This window comes from Centrocercus urophasianus, unplaced genomic scaffold (genome assembly GCF_019232065.1).
Source record: "Centrocercus urophasianus isolate 14NV4802_14NV808 unplaced genomic scaffold, USGS_Curo_1.0 seq_10, whole genome shotgun sequence".
Taxonomy (NCBI): domain Eukaryota; kingdom Metazoa; phylum Chordata; class Aves; order Galliformes; family Phasianidae; genus Centrocercus; species Centrocercus urophasianus.
In genome coordinates, this window is record NW_024884142.1 from 50,431,893 (window position 1) to 50,459,055 (window position 27,163).

Consider the following 27,163-nt stretch of genomic DNA (forward strand, 5'->3'; position numbering starts at 1 on the left):
ATATGAGCCTGAACTCTTCTTTGTCTTCAGTCTACTGCTTCCATATCTGTATCCCCTTTTTGCTCTGCAGGCTGATCCTGGACAAACAGCTCTGCTATATCATCCACGTGTTCTACAGCTTTTGGTGTGCTGTTGGTGGATGCTGGTATATTTCCAACGGGAGCAGATGTGTTTTGCATAGGTGTTGGCACACCTTCAGGGGTTGCTGGCATGATTTTGGGAGATGTTGGCACACCTTCTGTAGGTATTGGCACGCTTTCTGTAGGTGTTGGCACCATTTCTGTGGGCATGGGCATGCTTTTGGTGGGCTTTGGCATGTTCTCGATGGGTGTTGTTGTATTTTCAGAGGATGCTGGCATGTGTTCAGGGGGTCCTGATGTGCTCATGCTGAACTGCTCACAGTGGTTCCCGGCCTCTGACTGTGAGGTGAGATGACAGGGGAGTTCTGGTACAGAGATGGCTTTACACATTTGAACATCGCATGTCTCTGGATTGCTGCTGTTGCTTGGAAAGTTCTCCTCTGCTGAGTGGGACACCCTGAAAGCTTCAGCTAGCTCCTGCAGCATGTTCTTGTCAGCAGCACACAGCTCAATGCTTGCCTGCTCACTGGAGGAAGGGTTTGTATTGTCATCGTCGTCTTCTTCTAAGATATCATTTCCATTCACCTCTTCAGGGAGCTGTGCTTGTTTTATTTTTCTGTACAGTTCATTCCTCTCTTCCTGCAGAGCTCGGCAAAGGTTCTCTAGCCTCTGGATTTTCAACACAAAGCACTCATATTCCTTGGTCCTCATGGCTTTCTGTGGTCAGAGACATTAGACAAAGGCACAGGCTGAGTTTGTGTGCATGCAGTTCATTTGTGGAATTAGCAATTAGGAAACAATTTGAGATCTAGGCAGTCCTCACAGGACTCTGCAAGGTGTCTGGCTTTCTCAAACTGCTCTGCGATTACCATGACCTTTGGTACCAAGGCTGCAAGAGGAAATTTGCCCTTGTTTCTGTACTACATTAACATTGGCCATAAAGATTTCACCAAGAAATATTTGCAGGAACACCTGTCAACAATCTGTAGAGATAGAAGAACATACTGTATCTTCATACAGAAATGGATCCAAAATCCTACCTCAACCTCAGTTTCAATGAGGCTGAGTGTGTGGGTTGTTTGTTTGTTTTGTGTGTGGGTTTTTTGTTTTGTTTTTTTTTTGGGGGGGGGGGGGGAAATCTCTGTTACTTTTTTTTTTTTTTTAACTTTCCTTCTAGATTCTGTGAGAGTTGCCTGACTTTGAACATTTTCTTGCTTCTACACCCAGTGAGGAATCAAGAAATATCAAAATCCATAGAAATGGACAGAACTACAAAACTAGCCAGAAAGACCCAGTCCAAGTTCATTGTAAGTCTGGGCTGAAACTTCAGGCAGGCTCTTATCTTATCTGAATGAGTTCCAACATGCTTACTAATTTCCTCTGCACTGTTTCTCTGACATCGTGGTTAAAACTATAGTGAGACACAATGCTTGCTTTTGGCTCTTAGAGTTTGCCTGCACAAGAAGTTAACGAAAGGAGTGAATTTAAAATTCATTTGCTACAGCACATTTACACTCTGAGTGAATGCTCTTATGCAGAAAGAAAGTATCTTAAAGTGAACTAATGCCAATTTGCTTCTCTGTGAGAGCATTCACTGTCATGCATTTTTAGAGCACTTCAAATTCACAGTTACATAGTTCAGTTTGTTGTGGACATAATGAATATTTCAGCATAGTCTAAAAGTCCCAGTAGTTGTGATGTTTGTGATGTTTGTCTTTTTTTTTCTTTTAAAAGATCCAATAACCAAGGTAACTTGAAAAAAATGACCCTTAGATTCAACGTATATATTTTTTTTACTTTTGACAGTTCATTGCATTTCCCACTTAAACTCTTATGTGGTGGAAGGGGTGCATCAAAAAGCCCGCTCACCTCTTCAATCATATCCAGTAATGCTCTGTTACAGTTCTCAAACCTGGATTTCCATGTAGCAGTATCCTTTTCCAACTTCTTCATTTTCTTTGTCATCTATAAAATCAAGAAGAAAAGCTGAATCACAACAGCAGTCCCACACTGCAGATGGAATTAGGACAGCCCTTTCACTCAGGTCTCTGTCTGTAGTCATAACTGTTCTCCAAAATATGCAGAAATGTCCTAATCCCAGTTAAAATTACTGCACTGTGACATATCAAAATGGAAGTGTCAAGAACAGAGTTCAGATGTTAGCTGCTACTTACTTTCTCCATCTCCTGTTTGAAGGTAGCAAACACTTCATTGCTTTTTGTCAATGTTTTCTGAAATTCTTCAAATCTCTCAGAGTAGAGAGTGATCTACATTAACAAGAAAAAGAAAAACAATGATTTCAGAGTTTCCAGAGCAGTGAACTGAATGATAATACCTTGCTTAAGTAGAAGATAATACAATAGGTTGGGGTTTTTTTGGACATGTGTTCAGATACTAATGAAGCACCAACATAAGTGACCTAAAATTCTGTGTATATTTTTAAGATTGCAAACTATTATCATTTGTTTGTTGCAGAAAGATAAAATGAAGAATAGGAAGACCTGGGCTGGTGACCTTTAAAAAGATCTGGGAATTATGGATGCTGAGTTCATGAATGCTGCAGCTAGGATGTCTCTGTGTTGGTTGCCCAGAAATGAAAGAATTCTCTAGAAGTGGAAGATTAGTGGAAACATCTCCCTAAGTAACTCCATAGAGGCTTCAGGAGGACGGAATTAAAATCTGCCTAGATTTCCAGCCCCCTGTTTTCTTCACAAGCTCTGTATACAATAGAGGCTGACTTCTTTAGGGTAACCTATGGAACAGAAAGTGGTAATGGGTTAAGTGAGCCATCTCTGTTAGTGCACTGGGCTACTGGAGCGTGGCAGGGACTATCCTGAGTTGGCATGACCACTGATGTGGGGTAGGACTGGGCAATGGGGTCAGCTCTAGGTAAGATTCAGAACTGTGTCTGAGCTAGCACTAAGCCTTGATTCATCTAGCTGTTCACCTGGCTTATCAGATACCCAGCAAGCCAGGATAAGAGCTAGGTGTTTTCCTCATTACCTTGCTTCTGAAGTCTGAGAGACCTGGGGAAAAGGCATAGTGAAAACCCTGGAGGTGTTCAAGAGGCGTGTGGGTGTGGCACTAAGAGACATGGCTTAGTGGGCATGGTGGTGATGAGTTGACAGTCGGTCTAGATGATCTTAGAAGTCTTTTCCAATCTTACTGATTCTATGACTCTACAATCACCACATCATACTGTAACCACTTCACCTCTCCTATCATTGCAATCCCATCCCTGTGGCTCGGGTCCATAGCATCAGGCAACACTCCATGCTTCACTTTATGCCACCACTGAATAGGAGCATCTCTACTCTTTCCCTGTGTTATTTGACATGGGAGCACCCTGCTTCTGAGCAAAGCCCAGCCTCTGCATGAGGCCAACCTGCATCCATCCCTGTTCTGTAGCTTAGGAGAGTTGAGTAGGCTCTCTGTCAGCTCTATTTTGCAGCCTGTGTGTTCTACAGCTGGAGGCAAGGCCAGCAAGGACAGTGAAAATAATCTCCTGTCATCCTCTTCTGCCAGCTTCACTTCATTTCATGAAGAACAGAAAAAAGATCTTTAGCAGTATGCCAGAATTTAAGACTAGGCAGGGTTTGTATTTTGCTATCAGTTTACCTCTGGTAGTCACATGAATGTTCATCTGTGGCTGCACTTTGTTGTAAGCCATATTTCCCTGTTTTTCCACATAAAATCTGTGAATGTTTTTAAAATCTCTGTTCTAAAGATCCGAGGTTTGGTTTTTATATCAAATTCCCTCAGTTTCTCCTTTTCCTTTTATTTATCTATTTATTTATTTTTCCTCCCCTCATACCAGGTGGGAAAAGTGCTTCCAAAACCATGAAGGATGCTCTCTCTATAAAGTACAGATATCAGCTGTTCTGAAATAATCTCAGATGTTTTTTGGTCCCTGGGCACCCCAACAATGCTGAGATGGTTTGACAGTTCATCAGCCCAGCCTGATAGCTCTTGTTAGAGCAATTGGAAGGCTGTATGGTGGGTGCAGAAGAGTTAGAGGCTCTGAGCAGCTGACGAGACCAGCTGCCCTCTCCCACACCTGTGTGGAGCTGAAAAAATGATTAACCAGGAGCTTTTATTTCCCCTGGTGCCTGCCAGTGCACATTTCCCTTGACGCTGCACTGAGGGAAAGAGGATATAGAAAATGTCACTAATAATGGGGTAGGTTTAGTCCTGATTTTCAAATTGGATATAGTTATATTATGATTTATTTTCATTCTGATTAGCTGTTACGGTGCCTCTGGGAATATGTCATTGCCATAATTGCAGTGTAGTGTGGATTTGCCCAAGCTAAGTTTAAATGAGGCAGTTAGGGCCTTGGTGGCTGTGAACGCACCTCTGGTTGCAGCCCTTCCCTGCCAAGCTGGTAAATGCATGGCAGGTTAATCCCTGCAGAGCTCTGGGCTGCTGATGTTGGAGCTCGTTGACAAACAGCATACGCCTGTGTATTTATGTTAGACTGCAGCCAGGGCTGTGACTCATACACAAACAGAAACTTGGAAAGCTTTACTTTAGCAGCCCAAGTGCCACCATATAGATGGGACCCTGATGCCAAGTGCGCTTTTTCAGTCAACCTGATGGCTCTATAGAGCCATCTGCTGCGAGGTGAGGAGACTGGCACAAGAGCCTGGGTTGAGACCTTCTCTTACAATCATAAAATATCCTGGGTAGGAAGGGTCCCGTAAGAATCACGGAGCCCAACCCCTGGCTCCACACAGCACCACCCAAAATCCAAACCCTATGTCTGAGAGTGCTGTCCAAATACTCCTTGAACTCCAGCAGTATGCTGTGCCCACATGCCAACTGCCCTCTGGTTAAGAACTATATTATGGCTCCTCCTTGTCTCACTGACCAGTGTGTTCTCATAATGTCCATGCAGTTGTCCTGCAATTATTTATTGGTTATTTCATGCATCAGGGAGCTTTTATGCTCTTTCTGTTTTGTGCTTGTACGGTGGCATCTGGTCCATGAGGGAGATCCATCAATGCTACCATACTGGAAACAGTGCTAATTATTATTATTATTCTCAGTAATTCCAAGTGGAGGCTGCTGTGTAGGTGCCAGAGCTCACATACTTCAGAAGAACAACTAACTGCATGTTTCACTTCAGCACGTGAACCCCTTAATTTTAATATAAGCAAGTCTGCAAGGGGCATATGTATTATCAGTGCCTTTGCAGGCTTGTTTGACTGGATTTTCTCTAAAACCATTTTTTTCCATTTCAAATGTGTGCTTAATATATTCTGGTTCTTATCAGTACCTTCACTTTCATTACGCTGGCTATAGAGGTCTGCCTGCATGCAAAACTCTTGCTAGCTGAACATAAAAGTGTAACTAAAACCACTCAGAAAATTGACCTGCATTTGGGACTAACTCAGCTGGAGGCCTTTGAGGTTTGATCACAGAACCTGTCAAACAAGTATCCACAGCAGTTCAGGTGATGTTCTTTAGTGTGCTACCTGCTTATCTCAGTCTTTGGAAAAAACTTATGAAGGACAGCAGCTCTCTTACCATGTCTCCAGGTTGTCATTTTAACTCTAGCCCTTCTTGACTGCTCAACAGATAGGAGTTGGATCGTCTGCAAGAGCAGAACTGGAACAACTTAGTAGTGTGCCAAGCCATAAGCAAGGGCACTGAATATCCCTGCTGATGGGTGAGGAGCTGAATGGCTGCAGGACCAAGTGCCCTAAAATTCTGTGGGGAGGGACCATTCTCACAGACGAGTGGAAGAAGATAAGTTTACATGGCTAGTTTTTTAAGTGTAGGAAAATCTACTGATGCTGTCTCTTTTTGATATGAAAGTCTGTCATATCATTTAGATTTCTCACTTGCATTTAAGGTCGATTATTGCATTGCGTTCAAAGCGTAGGAGGTAACTTTTTTATCCATTGCCTGTTTCTTGTTTTACTGTCTTTTGCTACAGCCTGACTTTTAATATAATTTGGGGAAATCATTTTATTTTATAGAATATTTCAGAATCTAAACACTGGAATCCTAGAGGTCCCTTGTATAAGCCCTCAGTTGGCAAAAATCAAGATAAAATTGATAAAAGCTCTGTTGTTACACCCCAGACTAGAAAACTGCATAGCACATCAGTTCAAATTTGGTGTATGTGTTTCATGTTTGTACCTCAGCATTGTGCTGGATTAGAGGCATGCATGCAGGATATTTCTGCTAATTAATCAAGCCAAGATACTCATGCTGTTTTGTGGTTTAGCACTGCAGACACTCATAAATGCCATAGTGTGATATGCAGTATGGGACGCTGTGTTGGCTTCACAGCAGTTTGTGTGATGAAGAACGAAGCTAGAAAGGATTCACGAAAAATAATTTGAATACCTAAAATATGTGTAATGGGCTAAAAATGGGCAAACAAAGACACACCATGCAATCACCTCTCCTACGTCACCTGTGCCTGCAGGACTGTCTCCTGTTCCTTTAACATTTTGGCCTGTAGCTTCCATTCTGCAGCTTGATTGAGGAGCTGTGTTTTGAGCAACAGAGAGAAAATTGTTAGATCCTGTTTTATCAGCCGGAAACCCTCAATCTACAGCTTCATATGCTTTTGTTACTGCTGACTTAGTAAGTAGTGATTTAACTCTCATATAAATGTAGCTGGAGAAATTAGGCAAGATAGATAGAATATTTATTGCTATCCTAAGAAGAAGGATACTTGAATATTAGCCCAAAACCTGTTTAGTATGAGAAGTGCAGTATCATATGCTCTAAGAAGTATGATGTTTAACCATATCTTCGTGTGACTTGTGGAGAATGGTTACAGCACCTTCTGGTACTGTCATTTCAGTGCAGCTTAGATTAAATTCCTGATTTCCTGTGAACGGTATGTTTTCTTTTGCATTAATGATCAGTACTTAGCCTACAGATGTGTTCACAGTCAGACTTGTGTAAAAAAATCTGCAAGCTTCCAGGAAGGGAATGCATAGTGTCAGACAAAAACAAGCTCTGGTGTCTTGTTGTTTTAGAGCTCTTTTTCACTGACGTGCCTTCAGAGGAGACACCCAGCTCAGGATGATAAATGCCTCACTTAGATCAAGAAGGCAGCCCAGGAACAGCTTGATTGCAGTTTCATCCCTGGCTGCTCCTGGGAAGATGTTATCCCTTTTTCAGGGTATTAGCAAAACGACATTTGGACATGTGGACTGCACACTGGAAGATCAGCTGAGGGTAGGAAATTGTAGGAAAGAGATACACAGACTGCTACAGAGTGCAGTTTGAAATCAGCACTTTCAAAGTGCTTAGTAATAGTCTAGCAATTGGTTTGATCTGAAAGTATGAAATATTGATGAATATTGATAAATAAATGAAATATTTATTGAAGCGTTAAAGAAATGTCTATTGTCTGCCAAACATGTATCAAGTGTTACTTTTACTGGCTAGGCCAAATGTATTTCAGGAAAAAAATGCAAGTGGTAACTTGAGAAATGATGACATAGGATATAAATAATTTAGTCTGCCACAGAATTTCTTCTGTTGGACTTAATTGTACCATTTGAAATGGCAAAGCTGGACTCTGAAGCATTTTCAGAAAAGTACTGTTTAAGTCAGTAGAACCCACTTGTATTGGAAGTGAAAGGTGAGTAGAATTCCATGTAGAAAAAGTATTTGATTATAGTAAAAACTTTGATTCTAAACATTTAGTTAGAAATAACACATTCAAACTACTTAATGCCACCTGGCAAAAGGGAAGAGGACACACCTTACGAATGCTGGTTGAACAGTATAATGAATTCTCTCCATCTCCAGCTATTTGTGGCAAAGAGAGTGAATAAGATTTATTGTATATAAATATATATACTTATGCATATATATATTTATATATAAACTAGAAAAACATTTCTCCCATCCATTTGGCCCTCTGATGCAAATCCACCGAATTATTCACATCTACCCTTTCCTGGACAGGAATGATTTGATTTCTACTTGGTGATTTATTTTGTTTCCAGGATTTGAAGGGTATCTGGATCAAATGATTTAATGAAAAGTGCTTTGAAAACATCCAGAGCTACTCAACCCCAGGCCAGTCATTACTTCCAAGAACTGGGCTTTTATCTGTACTCCTTAAATCTTGTCTAGGGTTACCTTCTTTTCCAGGACATCTGAGGTAATGAAGAGGTCACACCTGCACTGCCATGTCTTCTGCTACAGTACGAAAGATGTAAGATGGGCAGAGAAGGCAACGAAAAGCCACTTGTTTTGCCTGCTAATGAGATTGTTCTGTACTATTGACCCATATCACTTCTGTAGCCATTGAAAATCTAAGAGTTAATAAACTATTCTGTAAGGGAAGCAAGCCTCAGAGAGGTTTGCCCAAATTAACGTGCAGCCTGGGGTCATCTGCAAACACCAAGCTGAGAGAAACTGCATCAGGAGAACCGATACAGGTATTAATCGGCTATGAAGAAGTAACAAGGAGCCTGTATAACGAAACGAATAAATACTGAATGTGGTGTTTACAAAACAGCATTCAGTGAAGTGTGGTGATGTTATACAATATAATTAGAGCTATGATAGCTGCTGAAGGCCCAGGCAGTCATATCATGCTCGTGGCTAAAGGAACAAGAACACTCATTCCCATTTAATGACATAGATCTAGGGAATGGCTTTGTGAAAATTGTTTCTCTCTTTTTTGCTGCCATACTTTGCATATTCCAATTATGTAGACATCTGATCATTACCTTTCAGTCACACACTCGAAAGTCACAGAGGCTTTAAACTGCAATTAACTACAGTTCAGAGTTTGCTTTATGAGTGCTAAAAACATATGGTATGTTGTGAGAGTCACAAATAGTGCTGAGCAGTTCTGGGATGATGGTAAAACTGCGTCCTTAGATCAGGCTAACCCTTTGGGGGCCATCATGCTGCTACGCAGTGTGGATGATTGCTACTTACATAGGGGACCGTATTCTTGCTGTATGTGTAGAATGAATTGTGCAAGCAATAAGACAATTTTGTAAGAGATTCTGCCTACTGAGCTGTGGTTTGCATGCTCTGCAGGAGAGGACATCTCTCCCTAAATGAGATAAAGAAATTTTGTATAGGAGCAAAGATTCCTGTGTGGAAGAACTGTGTAGGAAAACATCAAAGTGAGCCTCCAAGGAGTAATCAAATAGATAAAGAATACAGAAATTTTCATTTAAAGACATCTGAAAAGTCCTGCAGCAAAACTCATGCACAAGGATGTACAAAATTTGTATGCAGAGAATTGGTATGGACAGGATGCTGAAGAAAGGGCTCTGACTCTGTGCAACTGAGCTAATGAGAGGTAACCCTGAATGAAAGGACTCAGTCAAAAACATCTTGATTTCATACATACATACATACATATATATATATATATATATATATATATATATATACATACTCTCACACAATAGCTGAGTGGGTGGGAGTAAGAGCTTGGCATTATGAGTGAGGTGGGAGACTAGTGTAGGCCAGCTATCTGGGTGCTGGGCTGACTGATGAATTAGGATGTGCTGATTATGCCTTGACTCATTGCATGGCTTTTGGCTAATCACTTATATTCTCCAGCTAAAGCTACCTTGCTCCAAAGTGATGTTACTAATATATCACCTGACTCCCTCTAAGGCAAGTCTTTTTGAGCATTAGCTTCAATAGTGTGAAAAAAGTCTTTGAACACAATGCATCTCATTATACACCCACAGCTTAAAGGCTTTGTAGCTTGTTTTTGAATCTGCTGTTTCATAGATGCCAGTCATATGTTCAGCAAAGCCAGAAAGGAAATCTCCCACTCCTGTATGTATGTAGATGGAGATGACATCTCTTTCCAGACATGGGGATGGAATAAAAATCCTCTCAGAGTTCTCTGATGCAACTCCTGAGCTAGTCAGAGGATTGCTAGGGACTACAGCTTTCTTTCAGCTGTTGAGAGCCTGGAACTTCCCTATGCATAGCCTTGGCTGCAGCCACTGCTGAGAAAAGGATCTGTGTGCCAGTGAAGAATGTTGGTAGATGTTAGGTAGTTGTGAAAATGCTAGGCAGCCTGAGGAAGTACATTTTGAACCAACATGGAGAGGGAGGCTCTGCAGAAGAGAATCACAGAATATATATCTATATATATTATATAGATATATATAATATATAATATTATATATTACGTATAATATATATCTAGAATTGGAAGAGACCCACAAGGATCATTGTGTCCAACTCCTGGTTTCACACAGGACTGCCCAAAAGGTGGACTTGACTGCATCAGCTCCTGGTCACCTCCATTTATAAAACTGGACACACAGAAGGTTGACTGGGGAGACTCTGAGCCTGGTGGGATATTGGCCTTCAACTGATTCAATCACAAGCACAAACCCTGCTTGTTTAAATGTGATCATTTACCATGTGAAGAGATGGAGTATCAAATATCAGAGCCTTTGAAAAAAACTGATGGCATCATTTGACACATCGTGACAAATCAGCAGAGCAGTAGTGGTGAGTTTGCTGGAGAAGTCTGTGCTATAACCTACTGCTCACAATCTTCAAAATCTATAAATGCTCCTGAAAATAGCCTTTCAGATGCTACTGCTTTGCATCAAGCACTATCAGAAGTAATAAATCCTTGTCTTATGCTACCCTGCTCCTGTGTCATGGCTTGGACCAGAATAACCAATATATTACTGAAATATTATGCAGCTCTCATCTTGACCTTCAGTTAGGTAAAAGACAGATAGATTAGCACGATAAGTACATATTCCTTTTCCTTCTGATGTCGCTCCTCTGCTTCCTTCATCATTTCCTGAGACTGCTCCAACTTGGCATCCACCAATTTCTGTTGAAGTTCTCTGTGCTTAAATATTTTGTCAAGGTGCTGCAAGAGAATAAATTCTGCTGAATGTGCAGGTTTAATTGTGTACACAGACCTTCATGCTCATGCATGCATAGCTATCTACTGGGACACATAGAAGACAAAAATATTGCAAAGCAGGAAGTTTCCCAACCCACTGCAGTTACAAAAAAGCCATGGTGCTGATAAGAACAAACTGTGCCAGAATTTGCATAGGAAAGGAAATGTGTTTACATCATCTATTTTGATGGGTAACAAAACAAAAACAAAAACAACAACGAACCCTTAGCATCTTTTCCAGTTCCACAATACGCGTATAAAGTCATCTGTATAATCCAATATAGTTGTAGATTATAAAGCTGCCCATCAATTACAAATATGTTGGGGATGCACTTTTTTTTGGACCTGCTAAGTGGCCTGTGGTTCTAAGCCATTGTGTGGGTAAATGTGTGATGACAGGCTGCACCTCCAGTTCTTAGGGAATGCGTGTGCAGCTCCTATTGTATATATATGCCTAGTACACCCCATTTGATCTGGCTTCACATAGATAATGTGGGCTTGGAGTGCTTGGGTAAATGAGAGGGGATGTGGGACAGATGTGCCAGAGGTCTCCTATGGCCTGTAAAACTTCTCTCTCCGCAGTGACTTTCAGGAGGTGAGTGTTGCTGATTGCACTCTTCACTGATGCTGCGTTTAGGTAGAACTCAATATTCTGAGCACATCCTTCTGCTTTACATTTTCCTTTCATAGAAACAATAAGACAGGAATGCACGTTTCCTTCATTCAGTGCAAGATTTCATACAAGATGCAACAGATTTAGAAATTAGTGTATTGCATCGGGCATTCCAGATTGTGAGGACAGGTTACTCATGTTTTATTCAGTATGATAATGTTGTCTGGTTGCACTGAGCCACACAATAAGCACATTTGGAAACAATAAAAAGACCCACTGCAATATGTGCTAGTGTTTGTCATAAAATCACCACAGAAATGGGAGCTTGGGAATTTTCTGAACTGCTCTAATGTTTATATTTAGAGATGTAATTTTCAATTCATCTATTATCTACTTGATTTTACTGTAAACGTTATTCCTGCAAAGAGGAGTCTATTCCAATGCAAAAGGCCTGCTTTACCCTGGTTATTAGCTTTGTTTCTGGGGAAGGGTCCCTCAGCAACCTGTGTCTGGGGGGATCAGAAGTACATTTGGCAGTGGGCTGGGCTGTCCAAAAAGATAGAACTGGGAGGTGCTCAGTGAGCACTCTGGAGTCCTTTGGGATTTGGGGGGAGCAATGAGTGAAAGGGGGTAGAGATTAGCAGGCAGCTTGCCATCTTGCTGCATGAGAACCTCAATCCCTTTCCCCACCACCATTAGAGCTGCCACGAGTACTGCATGCAGGGTGCCATCGGGTCAGCTTTTCACCCACATTTTCCATGTGGCATCCTGCTGGCTTGATGCATGTAGAGCCCCAACTGGACAGCAAAGCACAGCAGAAGCTACCCATGAGATGCCCAAATGATGGTCAGTGGGGATGACATGTTCAGAGTGCTTTCCACTTCCCTCCATGGAGCTGGGTTTGCTGCTGGTCCCCGTGGGCATTGCAATGCTCACCTCTTCCCGCAGCTCATACTGGTCAATAATGCTTTTCAGCTTCTCTGCCAGCTCTGTGTTCTCCTGGCAGAGCTTCATGTTCCTCTCACTTTGCTGCTCAATCTGAGCCTGGATTTCACTCAGCGTGCCCTGGAAATGGTTTGTTATTTCTTTCCTCTTCTCATCTTCCTCCCGTGCCCGCTGAATTGTTTCCTCCTGTAGTCAAATGGGAGAGAAGACAGGGTAAGTAAGATGCATAATAAAAGCGGTTCCAAAAGGAACTGTTTCAGAGTAGCACAAGGCTACTCTTTGAAGGATTATCTGTGTTTATATTCCTCTTCAGAGATTTTCTTGCTTTCATGTGCTCCAACATTAGGCATGATGCTAAATTTACAGAGCAAATTATACAGTGGTCTTGAAAAAATTATAGAACTAAGAATTTGCATGTGTAAAGATGGATGTAAAGTACAGTTTCAGATCAAAGCAATCCCTGAAAAGGGGATGTTCATGCATGCCTTAATTCATGAAACTGCAGCACAGCTTTTGCTTTGGAATAAGGTATTTAGTGAAAGTCATTGAAAGCCCTTTTATCAAATTTCTTTTTTATTTAATTTAAAATTCACTCTTTAAAACGCATCCTTTTAACTAGAAATCCTCGTATCAAGTTTATGGAATTTGAGGTTTCCACTTTTCAAGAGGGATAATTTTCTGTAGAATTCCTTTGCACTCCTCCTTCCCTTACCTTCTAACTGACAGTTATTGGAATGGGTAGAATCAAAGAAAGATCGTGGGCTGGCTCTCCAGGAATCAAAGCAGAGAATCAGAACCTGGCTTGGAGAAAGATTGATGGATTATGTTTTCACCAGTTATTGCAATTCTGTTTTGGATTTCGTTTTATTTATGAAAGAGAATGGGGAAATAATTTAGATTCATTGCTTTCAATCACAAAGTATGGACAATTTTATTTCCCGCTTGTTTACTTCCAGGGCAGCCTGCCCTGATGGAGAATGCAATCCTCATACAAAATGGCTGGTATCGTATCTACTGTTGTTACAAATCATGCCAGAACCATTTTAAGAAATCTCTCCACAGCATGCAAATGGCACACTCTAATAAGGTTTCGACTATTTCAGCTATTCATTTACATAAAAGTCTCTGATAACACTGCATATGCAAATTTTCTGTAAATACATCTGAATAAAGCTTTTGCTGACTCGAGTGAGGTATAATTTATATCGTAAATGTGACAGAAAGGGTGTTGATTCAGGTCCTATTCTTAAAGCAAGTTGAATACCAAGTGCCCCAGCTCTATGCCCCAGCTCTACTTAGCATGCAAATCACAAGAGTGATCTTGAACAACTGCTGCTCAAGGTAGAGGACATTTGTCCTTTTGCTGCCAGGATGTTATAGAGATGACAATGCCTTGGATGACAGGAGGAAAACTGTTGGAGCCATCTGCTAATTATACAATAATGAGCAGAAATCACTCCAAAATCCTGTTTGTGCTCTGCACTTTACACAAGAACATGTGTGTGTGCTCACAAACAGAATACAGCGAAGTGTGACTCCAGAAGGGCTTCCACTCAGAAGAGGTGGAATTATAGAGTGAACTGGGCAATGGCTCAGGGGTACGGGATTCGTGCTTCAAAACCTGGTGTCAAAATTGAACACAAAAACTTGAGTTCCTTCATAGATTTAGTTAAATAAGAACTTTGTTTTACCTCTCATATGCTGTTTAAAAACTGCTCATGGCTCTTTCTTCTCTATGGCGTAGGTGCAGCCCTGAGCAGGGAGAAAAGCAACAAGGTGCCCTCCCTTCAAGAAGTCAAAGGCAGACTGAGAAACTAAACTTGTATGTCTGGAATCTTATTTCCATGGCTTTGAAACATCCTTCTTCAAAAATATTTTTTTTGTTTTAATGGACCAAACAGTGTCATAGCATAATGTCATTGCTCTGATTTAAAACTCTGTTTAAATCTCTCTTTAAAACTGAAGTAATAAATCCAGCTGAATGTAAAATGAAAAACTGGTGTCTTGCGCGTAAGTCACACTAACAACTCTGTTATGAGGTGAAATTAGATATCTTGAGAGTAGTAATCATGCAAATATATATATATTTTAAGAAAAGGGGATGTGTTACACAGAGAATATTGCATCCTGCTCATCCTTCCTTCTGAGTTGAATAATTATAAAGAGTACATGCAGAATGCAAAAATTCATGGTTAAGGATACCGAAAACCAAGAAGCCTCCTGATGCACTGCAGAATATTTATCTTGACCTCTTCTCCTTTGGAGAACAAGCCAAAAGATATCTGTCTGTGGGAGCTAGGGTGTGCCCCACAAGGCTCCTTGGAGTCCCTGTGCCAGGGAAACAAGAGCTCTCTGTGCCCGGTGCTGTGCTGTACCACTGAGCTGCCTGCAATACTGCCACTCCTGTATGACTCTAGATTCTATTACCTTAAGGTAATATGGGCTCTGCCTCAAGAGTTTGTTCCTCTTCATCTCCTCACTTGGGCAGGCCCAGTCTGATAGCCTCAAGCCATCAGCATCACCCAGACTATTATCACAAGGCTACAGCCCCAGCTCTTTCTTTAGACTTGGCCCCATAATGTGGCCTTTTTTTTTCCAGTAGGTGCCTTAATCTCTCCCATTTCAAGACTCCACACTGTTAAGAAGTTCCTTTAAAAGGAAGTTTGTCCCCATCTGGGAGGACTGAAGACTGCCCTCATTTACTGCTGTTACAGCCCTAGTAACTGTGTGGAACCCAGTGCCTCTGCCTTGCTTGGTTGTGGGAGCAGAGAAGAGTGTATTTGGGGCAGTGAGTTCTTGGCATCACCATGGTGAATTTATAATGATGCGAGAACCACACTGTCACACTCTGTTTAATCTTTAAACACTTTGAAATTAGGCATTCAGTTCTAATGAGAAAAACAAATAAAAACAACATTGTAAATTCTTTTTTGATTTCCATTTGTGGAAGACTAAAATCCAGACTTAAACTATTGTTCCCTTTCCTCTGCCCTTAATCTTCTTACTATCTGCCCTATACAAGGTATACTCTTGTGTCCTATAGCAGTACTGCTATCACTCTCCAGTGTTTTACTGCTAAAAATGTAAAAATGCATTGAATTAAACTAAAATTAAACTGTAAAACTAAGACAAAGGTATTCTGTAGTTTGGATTTAGTGCTGGAATGTGAAATAATCTGCAAATAGAAGTGCAATGTCATCTCTAGTCCTTATCTCTCTCTAGGACAAATCAAGACAACTGTTAATCTGCTGAAGCCCTATCAGCAGAAACGATGTTACTGCAGATTCCACATTTTCAGTGAGCTCTACTCACTCCCAGGCAGCCCGGTCTGAGCTTCAGGTCTGCAGTTTAGAGCCAAACCCATAATCAAAACTGTTGACTGTTGTGACATTTCTATGAAAGTCATTGCTTAATGCCTGTAGCAGGAAGGACAGGAGAGATTTATGTCACTACAAGACATTAAGTAGCCACCAGACTGTCAGATAATTGGCAGAACATGAACACAATGCAAAGAAATGAGTTGCTATTGCTCATAGCAGAGCTGTTCTCCATTGCAGTGGGAATATATTCTGTTATTTTCTGAACATTTATTTTGCTTTTCTTGGAGGGAGAATTAAACATCTGCTTTCTGCTGTGAAATGCAACAGCAAAGAAATAATCTGAATAGCTGGACTGTAAGTAAGTGAAATTTTGAGGCCAGTATCCAACACTAGCCAGCAATTATCATCTCTGATGCACTGTGGATTTTCAGTGCAGCTCTGCATTGCATATTCATCGCCACTTGGCTGCACCAATCTCCAATTAATGGGAGCTCCACACAGCAGATGAGTAAAGATGACATTTACATGACGTGATGTGCATATAATGCGCCACATGGCAAGTCAGAGGACGTTCGTGATCTGGGCAAGCCAGGTTTCTCCTTTGCTATTAAAATGATACAATCTCTGACAATTTTTATTTTCCAGTCTTTGGAACATAATCAGAAGTGCTAATCCCAAGAGCTAAAAAAAAAATTATGAATCAATTTCTCTGTTCTGCCAAAGCCAAAATAAAAATTACTTAAGCATGAAGTTTTAAGAATAACACACTGTGGATTCTCCTGTTTTAGGCCCTCTCAGTACAGTCATAAGCAAAAGAAAATTACACTCAAATAAACTGAAGATGAGATTCTGGAGACTCATCAGAAGACAGATCTCCAGAAGGTAAAGCCTAAAGGCAAATATTCCATGAACTGTCTTAAAATTGTTAGAGACAAAAACAGAGAAAAACATCAAATGTCTTCTTTTATTAATTCAATCCTAATTCATTCTGCAAATATATTGTCATACTGACTTATTTAATTATTATTTTATTTTATTTTATTTTTAAATGCTAAAAAGGCAGGAATGAGAGGAAAAAAAATATTCAGTGTTTCCTAAAAGTTTTCTGGCTCCATAGAGAGAAGTGGCCAAAATTTGGACACTTCTTACTGAAAGATTGGTTTGGGCATTTCCTGCCTCCCTGGCATAGCTACAGGGGAAAAAAACAGAACAGAGTGAGAAATTGATGATTTTATTCCAGAGACACCGTCACAAAGCAAAACAGCCCCCCAGATGTGAAGGTGTTGGAAAGAGATTTTTCTAAATGTAGAGATGAATTGCATTATAAACTATATGCAAGTTGAAATGAAAGATGATATTCTCTAATAGAGTGATTAGTAAGCGTATGGCAGCTGGGAAGATAGTACAAGTCATTCAAGAAAACCAGTTTCAAATATGTTTTCTGAATATAATCAGTTTTTCTCTATACCTCAGTTTTCCACTGCCTTGGACATAAATCTTAAGTCATAAATTATAAGTCTTAGATCACTCCAAAGCAGGTTTATATTTCTACTGAGAGATTTTCCCAAAGAAGGTTTGGTAGATCAGTGTGGATTGATACTGAGGTTTTGTACGAATGGCAGGCACAAATTTAAGTGATGGTTTCGAGCTACCATGACTGAGTGCCAGCAGATTTGCTTCTAGTTTGCCTATCCATTAAACTGCCATCCACCTACTCATGCACTGCATCTGTTTAGACATTGCCATTCCCTCTCACAGATACATTCTTATCAACATACAATAAAAGTTGAGGTTAGATCCTTAAGGCCTGCTTCTGAGTTGGTAAAAATGAGTAGAAATCTGTTGATAGAGGTTATATGAGGTGTGATTCTTGCTGCTGAGAATTCATGTGTGTAATACTACAGATGATTATATCCCCATTAAGAAGGATTTTTAATAGACCAAAGCAGAAGCTTTTTGTATGACGCCACTGTCACTGACATTCACTCAAAGTAAAAAAGTAAGATCACAACAGAAATGTATTTTCTGAACGTAAAATTTTTCAAGAATAGTCATATTATAAATTTCACGTTTAAATGGCATGATGCACCAAGGGGTAGGCAGGTGTGATACATGGATCCTAGCCTTTTGGCACTCCTGAACATTTCCATTTTGAACTGGTGTTCATAATCCAGGCAGCTTTCACAAGCAGTGTCAGCATCCTTACTCTCTTGAAGACTGATGTCTTGAAACAAGTGTCCTGATTGACAGATATCACAGATCACTTGAAAATGCCTGAGTACTCAAATAATGCAAAAACAGCTGCCAGATTTCTATGAGTCCTGTGTAGCAAATCTGGTGTTCGTATTTCTCTGATGACACACATGCATTCACATTTGCAGTCTTGGGAATCTGAGAAGATACTTTCTGTAAGACCTGATGCAGCTTAAAAAACACCCATCTCCAGTGGTCTTCTCCACTCTCCACTCCACTTCTCCATCCTCCATGCCAGCGTGTTGAAGCTGGACTGAAAGTTGGTGTGGCAGCCAGGCCTGGATCTGGGTGAATGACCCTTTTGGGAGGGAAAGAGTGATCTGCCCCAGCAAATGTGGCATAACTGGCCTGTTGGCACTACTAGTTTTCCCTTTGCTGATCCACCTGGTAACATGACAAGGACTTACAGCTAACATTGGTGAGACTGGAATCACAGGATCACTGGCTGAGGTTGGAAAGGACCTCAGGAGACTGCCTGATCCCATTTGCCTATTCAAGCCACCCAGAGCAGGTTGTCCAGGTAGCTTGTGAAGATCTCCAAGGAGGTGACTGCACAGCCTCTCTGGGCAAACTGTACCAGGTTGTGGCCACCCACTCAGACAGAGCCACCTGTGTTGTGGTTTGTGCCCGTGAATTCTTGTCCTGGCACCAGGAACCACTGAAAAGAGCGTGGCTCTGTCGTCTTTGCACTTCCATTGAGGTATTTATAGATATTAATGAGATCCCTGCTGAACCTTCCCCAGGTTGAACAGCCCCAGTTGAACTCAATGCTCGAAGAACAACTACAACACATTCAACATTCAGAAGCACTTGGACACTTCCAAAGGAAGAAAAGAAGGGCCTTGATGTAAACAGGCATAAAGACTTGAGCATACGTTATTTGTCTAGAGTTTGCTTACAATTTGGTATTGAAGCATGAGGTGAGAAGGCATTGGTACCTTCTTCAATCTCTGCTGGGTACCTTGATGTAGCCAACACTCACCTTGAGGGTTTTGTTGTGCCTCTGGAGCTCCCGGCACAGGCTCTCAAGCTTGCTGCGAGCAAGGATGGCTCGGCTGTGCTCACTCTGCAGCTGATCCTTCTCCTTGGTGATCTGGGCCTGCCTCTTCTGCAGGTACTTGAGCTGCTTCTGCTCAGCACGATGCTCCTCAAGCTGGGCAGGGAATGGGAATTAAAACAAGTGGAGAGGAGAAGGAAAGAAAAGAAAGTGAATTTATCTGAAGGGAAGCTGTGAGATTTTATTTTTGTTGTAATTTTAAGAACTGGAGCAGTCGGTAGCTCTTTACACAGTGAGATTTCTCTAGATCATGAGATAACTCAATAGCTGCTCATTCTGTTTTACAGCTTCATGAGAAAGAACTCCCAGATTTCCTAGAAACCCAGAAAACTGTTAAAAAAAAAAAAAAACCAGCAGAAAAAGCATGGGAAACCAAGGAAAGAGCTTGTGCAAAAGCTTAGCTGCCGTTGGAAGCAGAAGACCTGTTGTGGTCTAACGCTGTGGGAGGCTACATAGCACACAGCTGTTCACTCACTAACCCCCACAGTGGGATGGAGAAGAAAACTGAAAAGTGCCAGAACTTGTGGGTTGAAACAGGGACAGTTTCTTGTGCACCATAGCCTCCTCGCTGGCAGGGCAGTTTGGGAAGCTGAAAAGGCCTTTACTTACTGCAAGTGCTGCTCAACTGAAAACACCGGTGTGTTATCAATGCTATTCTCATCCTAAAACCTAAAACTCAGTGCTTTACAAGCTACTAGGAAGAAAATTTATTCAACCCCAGCCAAACCAGGACAAGGCTTTTCAGGGAAGAATTTCCCCTGAACATCCAGTGGGCATCTCCCCTCCTCTTTGCCAGTCTCCTCTCATTCATGGATTGTCCGTCAGTTGTGTTTCTGAAGGCCCCTGCAATGGGGATGGGTTACAGGGAATCAAACCTCTTTCTGGCTCTTTGGCTCCACCTAAATTCTGAGGAGTATAAAGCCTGGCAATTGTTTCTGCAGATGTGTAGGACCTGTGTTGCCCAAAGGGCTGGAGGGGAGCACCATGTTGGAGGTGGGAGGAGAGGGAGCATCAGAACTGCCGATAGCAGCTCCACAAAGATCGGTCATTCCCTCTAACACATGCCTGTTACTGGCTGTTGGACAAACTTACTGTACTGCAAGTTAACACTGTAACAGAAATGTCCAAGAAGCATTTCACCTCTGAAGCTTTTGATGATTTCTTCTTCCACCCCAACCTGCAGCAACCCTTCTCTCTATTACAGGCATGTATTTATTAAGAGATGTTCCTAAAATCCGGATGTTTTCCAGTTACTCATGAGCTACAATATGAAAACCTTAATAATAATAGTTGCTATTAGGGCACATTATTTAACAATATGATACTGCTGGTACTGATTATTAACCCCAGTATGACTGGGAAAGTTTATGAGTGTAGAGAAGTGATGTGAAGCTCAGACAAGACAGATGGCAGGAATAATATGTAGCACTTTCTCTGCCCAAGGATCTGTTTTCTGCAGATGTTCTGTGATTTATGCTTATAGTATGGAGCTCTGCGTATTATCAATCACATCACTGCTAGTCATACCACAAACCAAAGCAATCACCAGCTTGGAGGACATTTACAATTTATGCTCAACTTTCAGCATGAGTTCTGTGTATTTTTACCCTGGAATAAAGGCCTCTACATCTAATCAAGTCGGAATAATTCTTCTAGTATTGTAGGGAAAAATAGCCTCTCTGTAATTAAAGACATGTTTTCCTTCATAAGCTTGATTTTGGCCCCTTTTTCTTCCCTTTTAAAACACAAAAAAATGTTCTTTTTCTTCACATTTTTCATGTGCAGCCCGTGCTTAGCAGATAATGCTCTGTCCTAATTTAAGATGACTTGCTCAAGCTGTGTTTGAGGTAGGGGATTCAGAGTGAAATAGCTCTTAATCACGATACCAGAAGCTTCCAAGCATCTTTTGGTTTGTTTTTTGTTGTTGTTGTTTTCATTAAAAATGCCTACCTCTAGAAACTTAGGTTTGAAAGTTCTTAGAAATATCTAGGATGTGGCATTACTTTTGTACTGAAGAAGGAAATTCACTGGTAAATAGGAATGACAAAAGAGCACCACAGATGAATTTTTAAAAATAGGTAATGAAATATCAGCTAAAATTCACTTCAGGTAGAAGGAATTATGATTTTTGATGGCTGACCTAGTTAGACAAACTTCAATTTAAGAAAAAGAAAAAAGCAGTTTTATTATGACCCCACTGTATCCTGGCAATACTCGTGTCTATGTATCAGTGTATAGTTGCACCCAGAACTTGAGAGACACTCAGGATTTCTGAAAACAAAGCATTCACGTGGAATTCCATAATGACTGTTTGTAGGCAAAAGCTAAAATAAAGCACAGTCTTCTCTACCAGCTCCAACCACTCTGGCTGCATCAGAATGAGCAGATAAAATGCTCTCTGGTGGCAAGTAGTAGGGCACAGCTTATGTCCAAACAGTTCAGTTGCTTTCCTCCCTGTAGGTATGGCCTCATTCATACCAGCAGGGATGCATCCCACACTGTTTTCTGATGCCATCCATTTTTGCATGTACTCCTCATGATAGGCTGTGCCAGAGCATGTGCTAACACTTAAATAGCAGATAGCTGAGTGACTGTGGGGACATAGTGCTATGTTGTGTCCCTACATTTGAGCAGCATCTTCAGTCAGAGCCAGCAGCATCACCTCATACTCTGAAGCCATGGCCAGCACCCAGCTCACTCAGCCTGGCACAGTGCTGCTCTCCCCAGAGCTGTGCTGCAGAAGTGCTCACATCACTACATGATTAACTGGACCAGGGAACTGATACAGCTGGAAGATAACTCAGCAAAAGCAAAAAGTGACCTGAAGTGTGTGATGGAGATGGGCAACAGGGAGCAAACAGAATGGTAGCTGCTAACAAGTTGTGCTGAGTGAGTAGTGTAAGGGTTTTTCCCACAAGCCTTGAGTTGTATTAATTAAAGGATTTATTCTAGTGACATTGCACAGGATGTCAAAACTGAATGCATTTTTGCTTTAGTTCCTTTCTCCTTCATGGGTTATTGGCAATGTGGGCCATAATGTGTTCAGTGCTCCAACAATGCCCGAATGCAATGGAGAGTACATCAGAGAAATCCTGTTTCGGTTAATTTGTGGGCACAAAGTCCCTTTAGGCAAGGGCTCAATTATAAACTGCCAGAGTCCAATTTATGAAATCAGAGAATTTTACACGGAAAAAAAGGAAAGCTGAACATCACATTATGATGAGACATGGACACAGCTGTGCATAAAACCAATTACAAAGTCAATGTTCTGCTTGGCATGTTTTTCAGTCTCCGCAAACTGTAAAATGCTGCAGCCATTTCACATGTGAGATTTTCACTGCTTAAGAACATAGAGACCTTTAACTACTGAGAAGAAAATCCTTTATCTGAAACTAACCCATCCTCATTGTGGAGAGAACAGAGAAGGGGAGTCAGGTCATCATTACAGGTGTAGCATTATGGTTCAGGGGCTTTTACTGTTAATTTCACTATACTTTGGTTTCTCTGATGATTGGCTTCAATTCTCTACTTTCTGATTTTCTACACTCTGACACTTCATACTGCATGTTGTTTCCAGTTTGATCAGATCAGTGATATGCAAGGTGAAGGAACGCCTGTATGCAGAGGTATGCAGGGCTCCTTGCGGAAAAGGAAAGCAGGAGTGCCTGCCACTCTGAGGTGCTTTGAGCTTGAGCTCATCTCCAGTGCATGGGCTGGTGTGGTAGTGTAAAACAGTTCCATAGGTCCATTTTTTTTAACCTATTGAAGGAATCTATCCCGTCTTTTTTAGCTATCTGGACATACTGGCAGTGCCTGAGTGCCAGCATGAAGGTTGTGGAGGACTTGAGCCTGTTGCATCCCTATGGCCTGAGCAAGAAAGGCAGATTTACTGTAAGGATTGATGTGTGTGCAAAGAAAAGGACTGTTTTTTTTCAAAACATGCCACTAGAATAATAGCTCTTTTTTTTTTTTTTTTTTTTTTTTTTTTTTTTTTTTTTTTTTTTTTTCCTTTTTCTTTTTTTCCTTTGCATCTTCTTTAACTTACCTAACTAAACAGATTTGGTAACTATGGATTAAAAATTAATCACACTATTCCAATATTTGTCACATGAAGATCTGATGAACACCAGTGAATACTGTAGAGATGCATAAAACGGGTATTTAGTTTAAAATAGTTGTGAATAATCTTTTAATGAATGCAGTTTTAACAAGAGAAGAAACATACATCCCTTGAAGAAGGGAGAGATTTTTAGAGGATTAGAATAAAATCATCTTCTCCCTGAAAAATAGAATTATGCTCACAGTATTAAAATGTATGTAGAAATGTATGAAAGACATGTTAAGAATAAAAGTGAATAAACAGATTTAATAAAGACATTTTTTGGATGCTGTGACTATATAGCATCCCAGTGACTCCATGCTTTCAGTTATACCTCCTTATGCCATAAATATTTACACAGATTTATCTTTAAGTACAACTATTGTCTTATCAGTTTTTTAGCCCTTTCCAAATCTAACTCAAATTCCAGATTGTTTTCCTGACTTTTTACTCCTCCCCTTCTCTCACTCATAAGACATTTTTTAACCCCGACAATTACTTTTCTATATAAGTTAACAGGACAGATGCTTCTACTAGGTGAGGTTGGGCTGTGCTGAATGGTGTGTGTTTATGGGTTCCTCTCTAAACAGTTAGGAGAGAACCTGTGCTGCACTCACCAGCTCAGCATACTTCTTAAATAACAGGTCCAGTTTCTCTTCTGGAGTATTCAGCTTGTTCAAGCTTTGCATCAGTAGGGTGGCTTCCTTTCCTTGAAAAGAAGCAGAGATTTGATGGTAGAGATAGTTTGTAGCTGACATACTGTTACGAAATTGTTGTGTGTGTTTGTTTTTATGCATGAATTAGTATATTCATTTTTTACAAATGAACTCAGGGAGGAGAGGGGTGCTTTTTTGAAGGAAGGGGACCATCTTTACTGTGAATTCCTCTTGTTTATTTTCTGCCAGTAAGAACAAGCACGCTTGAATTTGCTCCCATTTCGTACCTCAGTAATGTATTTTCTTCCAGCAAAAATTATTGGCAAGTGAAATCACTTTTTCCTGTATAATCTTTTTTTTTTTTTTGTTTAATATTTTTGTAACGTGACTGGGTCACATATGTAACTCCTTTGCAGGAGTGAACTGACAGAAACTGGGATACTCTTGTGCTGCTCAACCCCTACTCGGATAGCCAGGTTTGAGAGTGGTGTAAAACATTTCCCTGAGTTGGTGTAACGAATACTGATACCAGAGACAGTCTAATAATTATCTTGGCATACATCACTAAATCTGTGATGATAGGCTGTGTAGACAGTCATGTATTGCTTCCATGCTGATACTTATTGGTATTCATTTCAGCCCTCAGTTTGAGCTAGAGCTTGAGTACTGCTTGTTCTTAGAATAAAAATGTCCCTGGCTTCCCTGGAGCTGAGGATGGCTGTGGTACATGAGGATGGCTTGGACATATTTTTCCATATGTACCTCTTCCCAAAAGCCTGGGAGGGAAAATTCACCTTCATCTTTAGGACAGATTCTTTCTACTTCAAGTATAGTGCAGCCCAGAAGTACTACTTGTGGAGAAAATCCACTATTTCAGACTAAATTATCCCTATAGCACTGGTACAAATAAATTCAAAGGAGCTATAATCGATCATGGAGTAAAAACTGTTGCAAGTGCAGCTGGAGAACTGTACTTTAGTAGTGTTTCCACTCATCTTGGAGACGTACCAACAAGCGAACCACAGCCAAGGATATTGGAACAGGGGAACTGTACTTTACACGGACGTCCAAGGAATCTGGAAAAAGAGCCCTGTTTCTCTAAGTGCACTCTGCAGTGATTTTTCTGTAGGATTAGAATACTGTTGGGTTTGAGTTCTCATGCAGAAAAGAGTCAAAAGAGTGGAAGTTATGTATAAGTGGAAACAAACTGCACGTTTGCTAGGCTGGGATGCAGCTACATTGCTCTCTAGTGGCTGTCCAGTAGAAAGGATTTTAAGCTCAGCTAAGAGGATCCTGCAGTGGCCAAGAGGACCAATGGCTATGCTTAGGGAGAACAAGCTTACTGATTTATTGCAAACAGTCTGTGATGAGTCTGCTGAATAAAATATAACACATTGAATTTGTTCTACAATTTCCCTCTTGGCCACTCCACGTAGTAGCACCATTAGCACAGTTATGACCGGTAAGAAATCATACCTGAGGAAGTAGGAAAATAAATGAATGTACAGGGGCATAAACAAGAGATCAGATGTCCCTTTGTCTAAGAAGCAGTACTGTTCAGCGTGTCTTCAGACTTGCAGCTTTGGCCACTAGTTTGGGTGGACCATTAGTCTATCAGCCATGTGATAAAATCCTAAGCTTTCATCCCTGTACAAGGATTAATGTCTGATAAAGCCTACTGTATCTTTTGGGTAACTGCTGACAATTTTTATCAATTAGAAAAGTTATAACAGTCACTGTAGTTTTTAGTGGTCCCTATCAGCCATAGCAGTGGCCTAACAAGGGAAAGAGTGAAGTCCAAGGAGGTTTTACCTCTGTTAGCAGAGCAACTATGTAAGTACATAAGAACTTGCCTAGTCCTTTCAGTATTTTCTTCTCCAGCTTTTGTTCCTTGCTGGTGCTGGGCTCCTTTGCTCTTGAAGCATCTCCAGGAGCTGGTTTGTCTTTCTCACTTTCTTCATTTGTATCCTCATACTCTGCATCCTCCATACTGCCTGCATCTCCCTTCTCCGGCCTTTCAGTTCCTGCTGTAGTGCCTTCCTTCTCCATCAAACTGGCTGCAGACCCATAGGTTTTAATAATGTCCTCCAGTTGCCGGCTCAGCTCCTCCGAGATGTCACACGTGGCCACCTCAGGATGGGTGCTGGTTTGGTCTGTGGGGGACAGGGGCTGCGAGCTGGGGACAGGTTCCTCCTTGCTTTGCCCTTGGATGTCCTGCCTAGGTGACGTGGGAACCTGCTGCTGCTTCTCAGTGAACTGGTCATTCTCCATGCTTGGTGCAGTACCTGACAGCAAAATAACAGAGTTAATTTAAAAGCAGAGAGATTAGTCTTCTCAATGATCACAAGGCTTGACCAGGAAGTGAGTGATCTGATGTGGGATTTGGCATGACAGGTCATCCTCTAACTTTGGCTTGATGGATTCAGCACGCTGAAACAAGCCACCAAGTTGATTTACCTGTTGGGAGAAAAGTGAATTTTACATCCACCAAGAGGAGAAGCCTGCAGAAAGATAACACTGACAAAACACGACCTCTTGCTCTTGTTGCAAGTGACAAAGCACAAAACTGCACCAGAGCCATCCATACTACTTCCTTCCCTGAACACAGTTTGCCACTTGCTTGTTTTTCTTGATTAGTTTCACCTGCAACGCTGGTTACTGACATGGGCAGCTTCACTTCAGATTTGTATCACTTTCATTTCCTGTTTCTCACCCACCAGCACATCTTAAGTTGACAATCAGGAAAAAGGAAGTTTTTAGAAGAAGCTGGAGAACTGAAAATTGTGCTCTTGGAGAGCCCAGCATGGTGCCTGATATGTGAATGGCCCTGCCTGGCAGTGACATAGTAACAGCAACAAACAGTTCATAATAAGATAAACAACTACAAACCACCTTTCTCTTGTACTTGCAGTGCACTGCTGACAGCTTGTTTGAGAAAGTACAAAGCATGGAATAAATCAGAGCATTGTAAAATCAACCAGGTGTAACACAAATTGATATTCGATGGTGGTTTCTGGTTTGAATGTCACATAACTGACTCCCAACTTGCAGTGGAGACTTTGAGTTTTTTCCAGACACATCCAACCTGCAGCCCACAGGATGCTTGCTGCCCAGTGCAGCTGGCACTGCGGCCTCCCCCTGCCCCACGCCATCATGGCGGCAGCCCGGCCCCTCAGCACCAACCGAACACCAGAGCGCTATCAGCCCCACGGGGGCACCGCGCTGTGCCGGCTCACAGTGATGGCA

General features: G+C 41.3%; 1 protein-coding gene across 1 annotated transcript; it reads right to left on the bottom strand.

Annotated features, from left to right (window-relative positions):
• TXLNB (taxilin beta) lies at positions 1 to 26,188 on the bottom strand. The gene is made up of 9 exons (XM_042815098.1): positions 25,771 to 26,188; positions 23,879 to 23,970; positions 19,088 to 19,258; positions 12,524 to 12,718; positions 10,819 to 10,938; positions 6,508 to 6,582; positions 2,255 to 2,347; positions 1,950 to 2,045; positions 1 to 797 (listed from the first exon to the last, which is right to left on the bottom strand). Exons 1-9 carry the CDS (start codon positions 26,186 to 26,188, stop codon positions 27 to 29), a joined length of 2,031 nt encoding a protein of 676 aa, XP_042671032.1. The 3' UTR covers positions 1 to 26.
• Between the last annotated feature and the right edge of the window lie 975 nt (positions 26,189 to 27,163).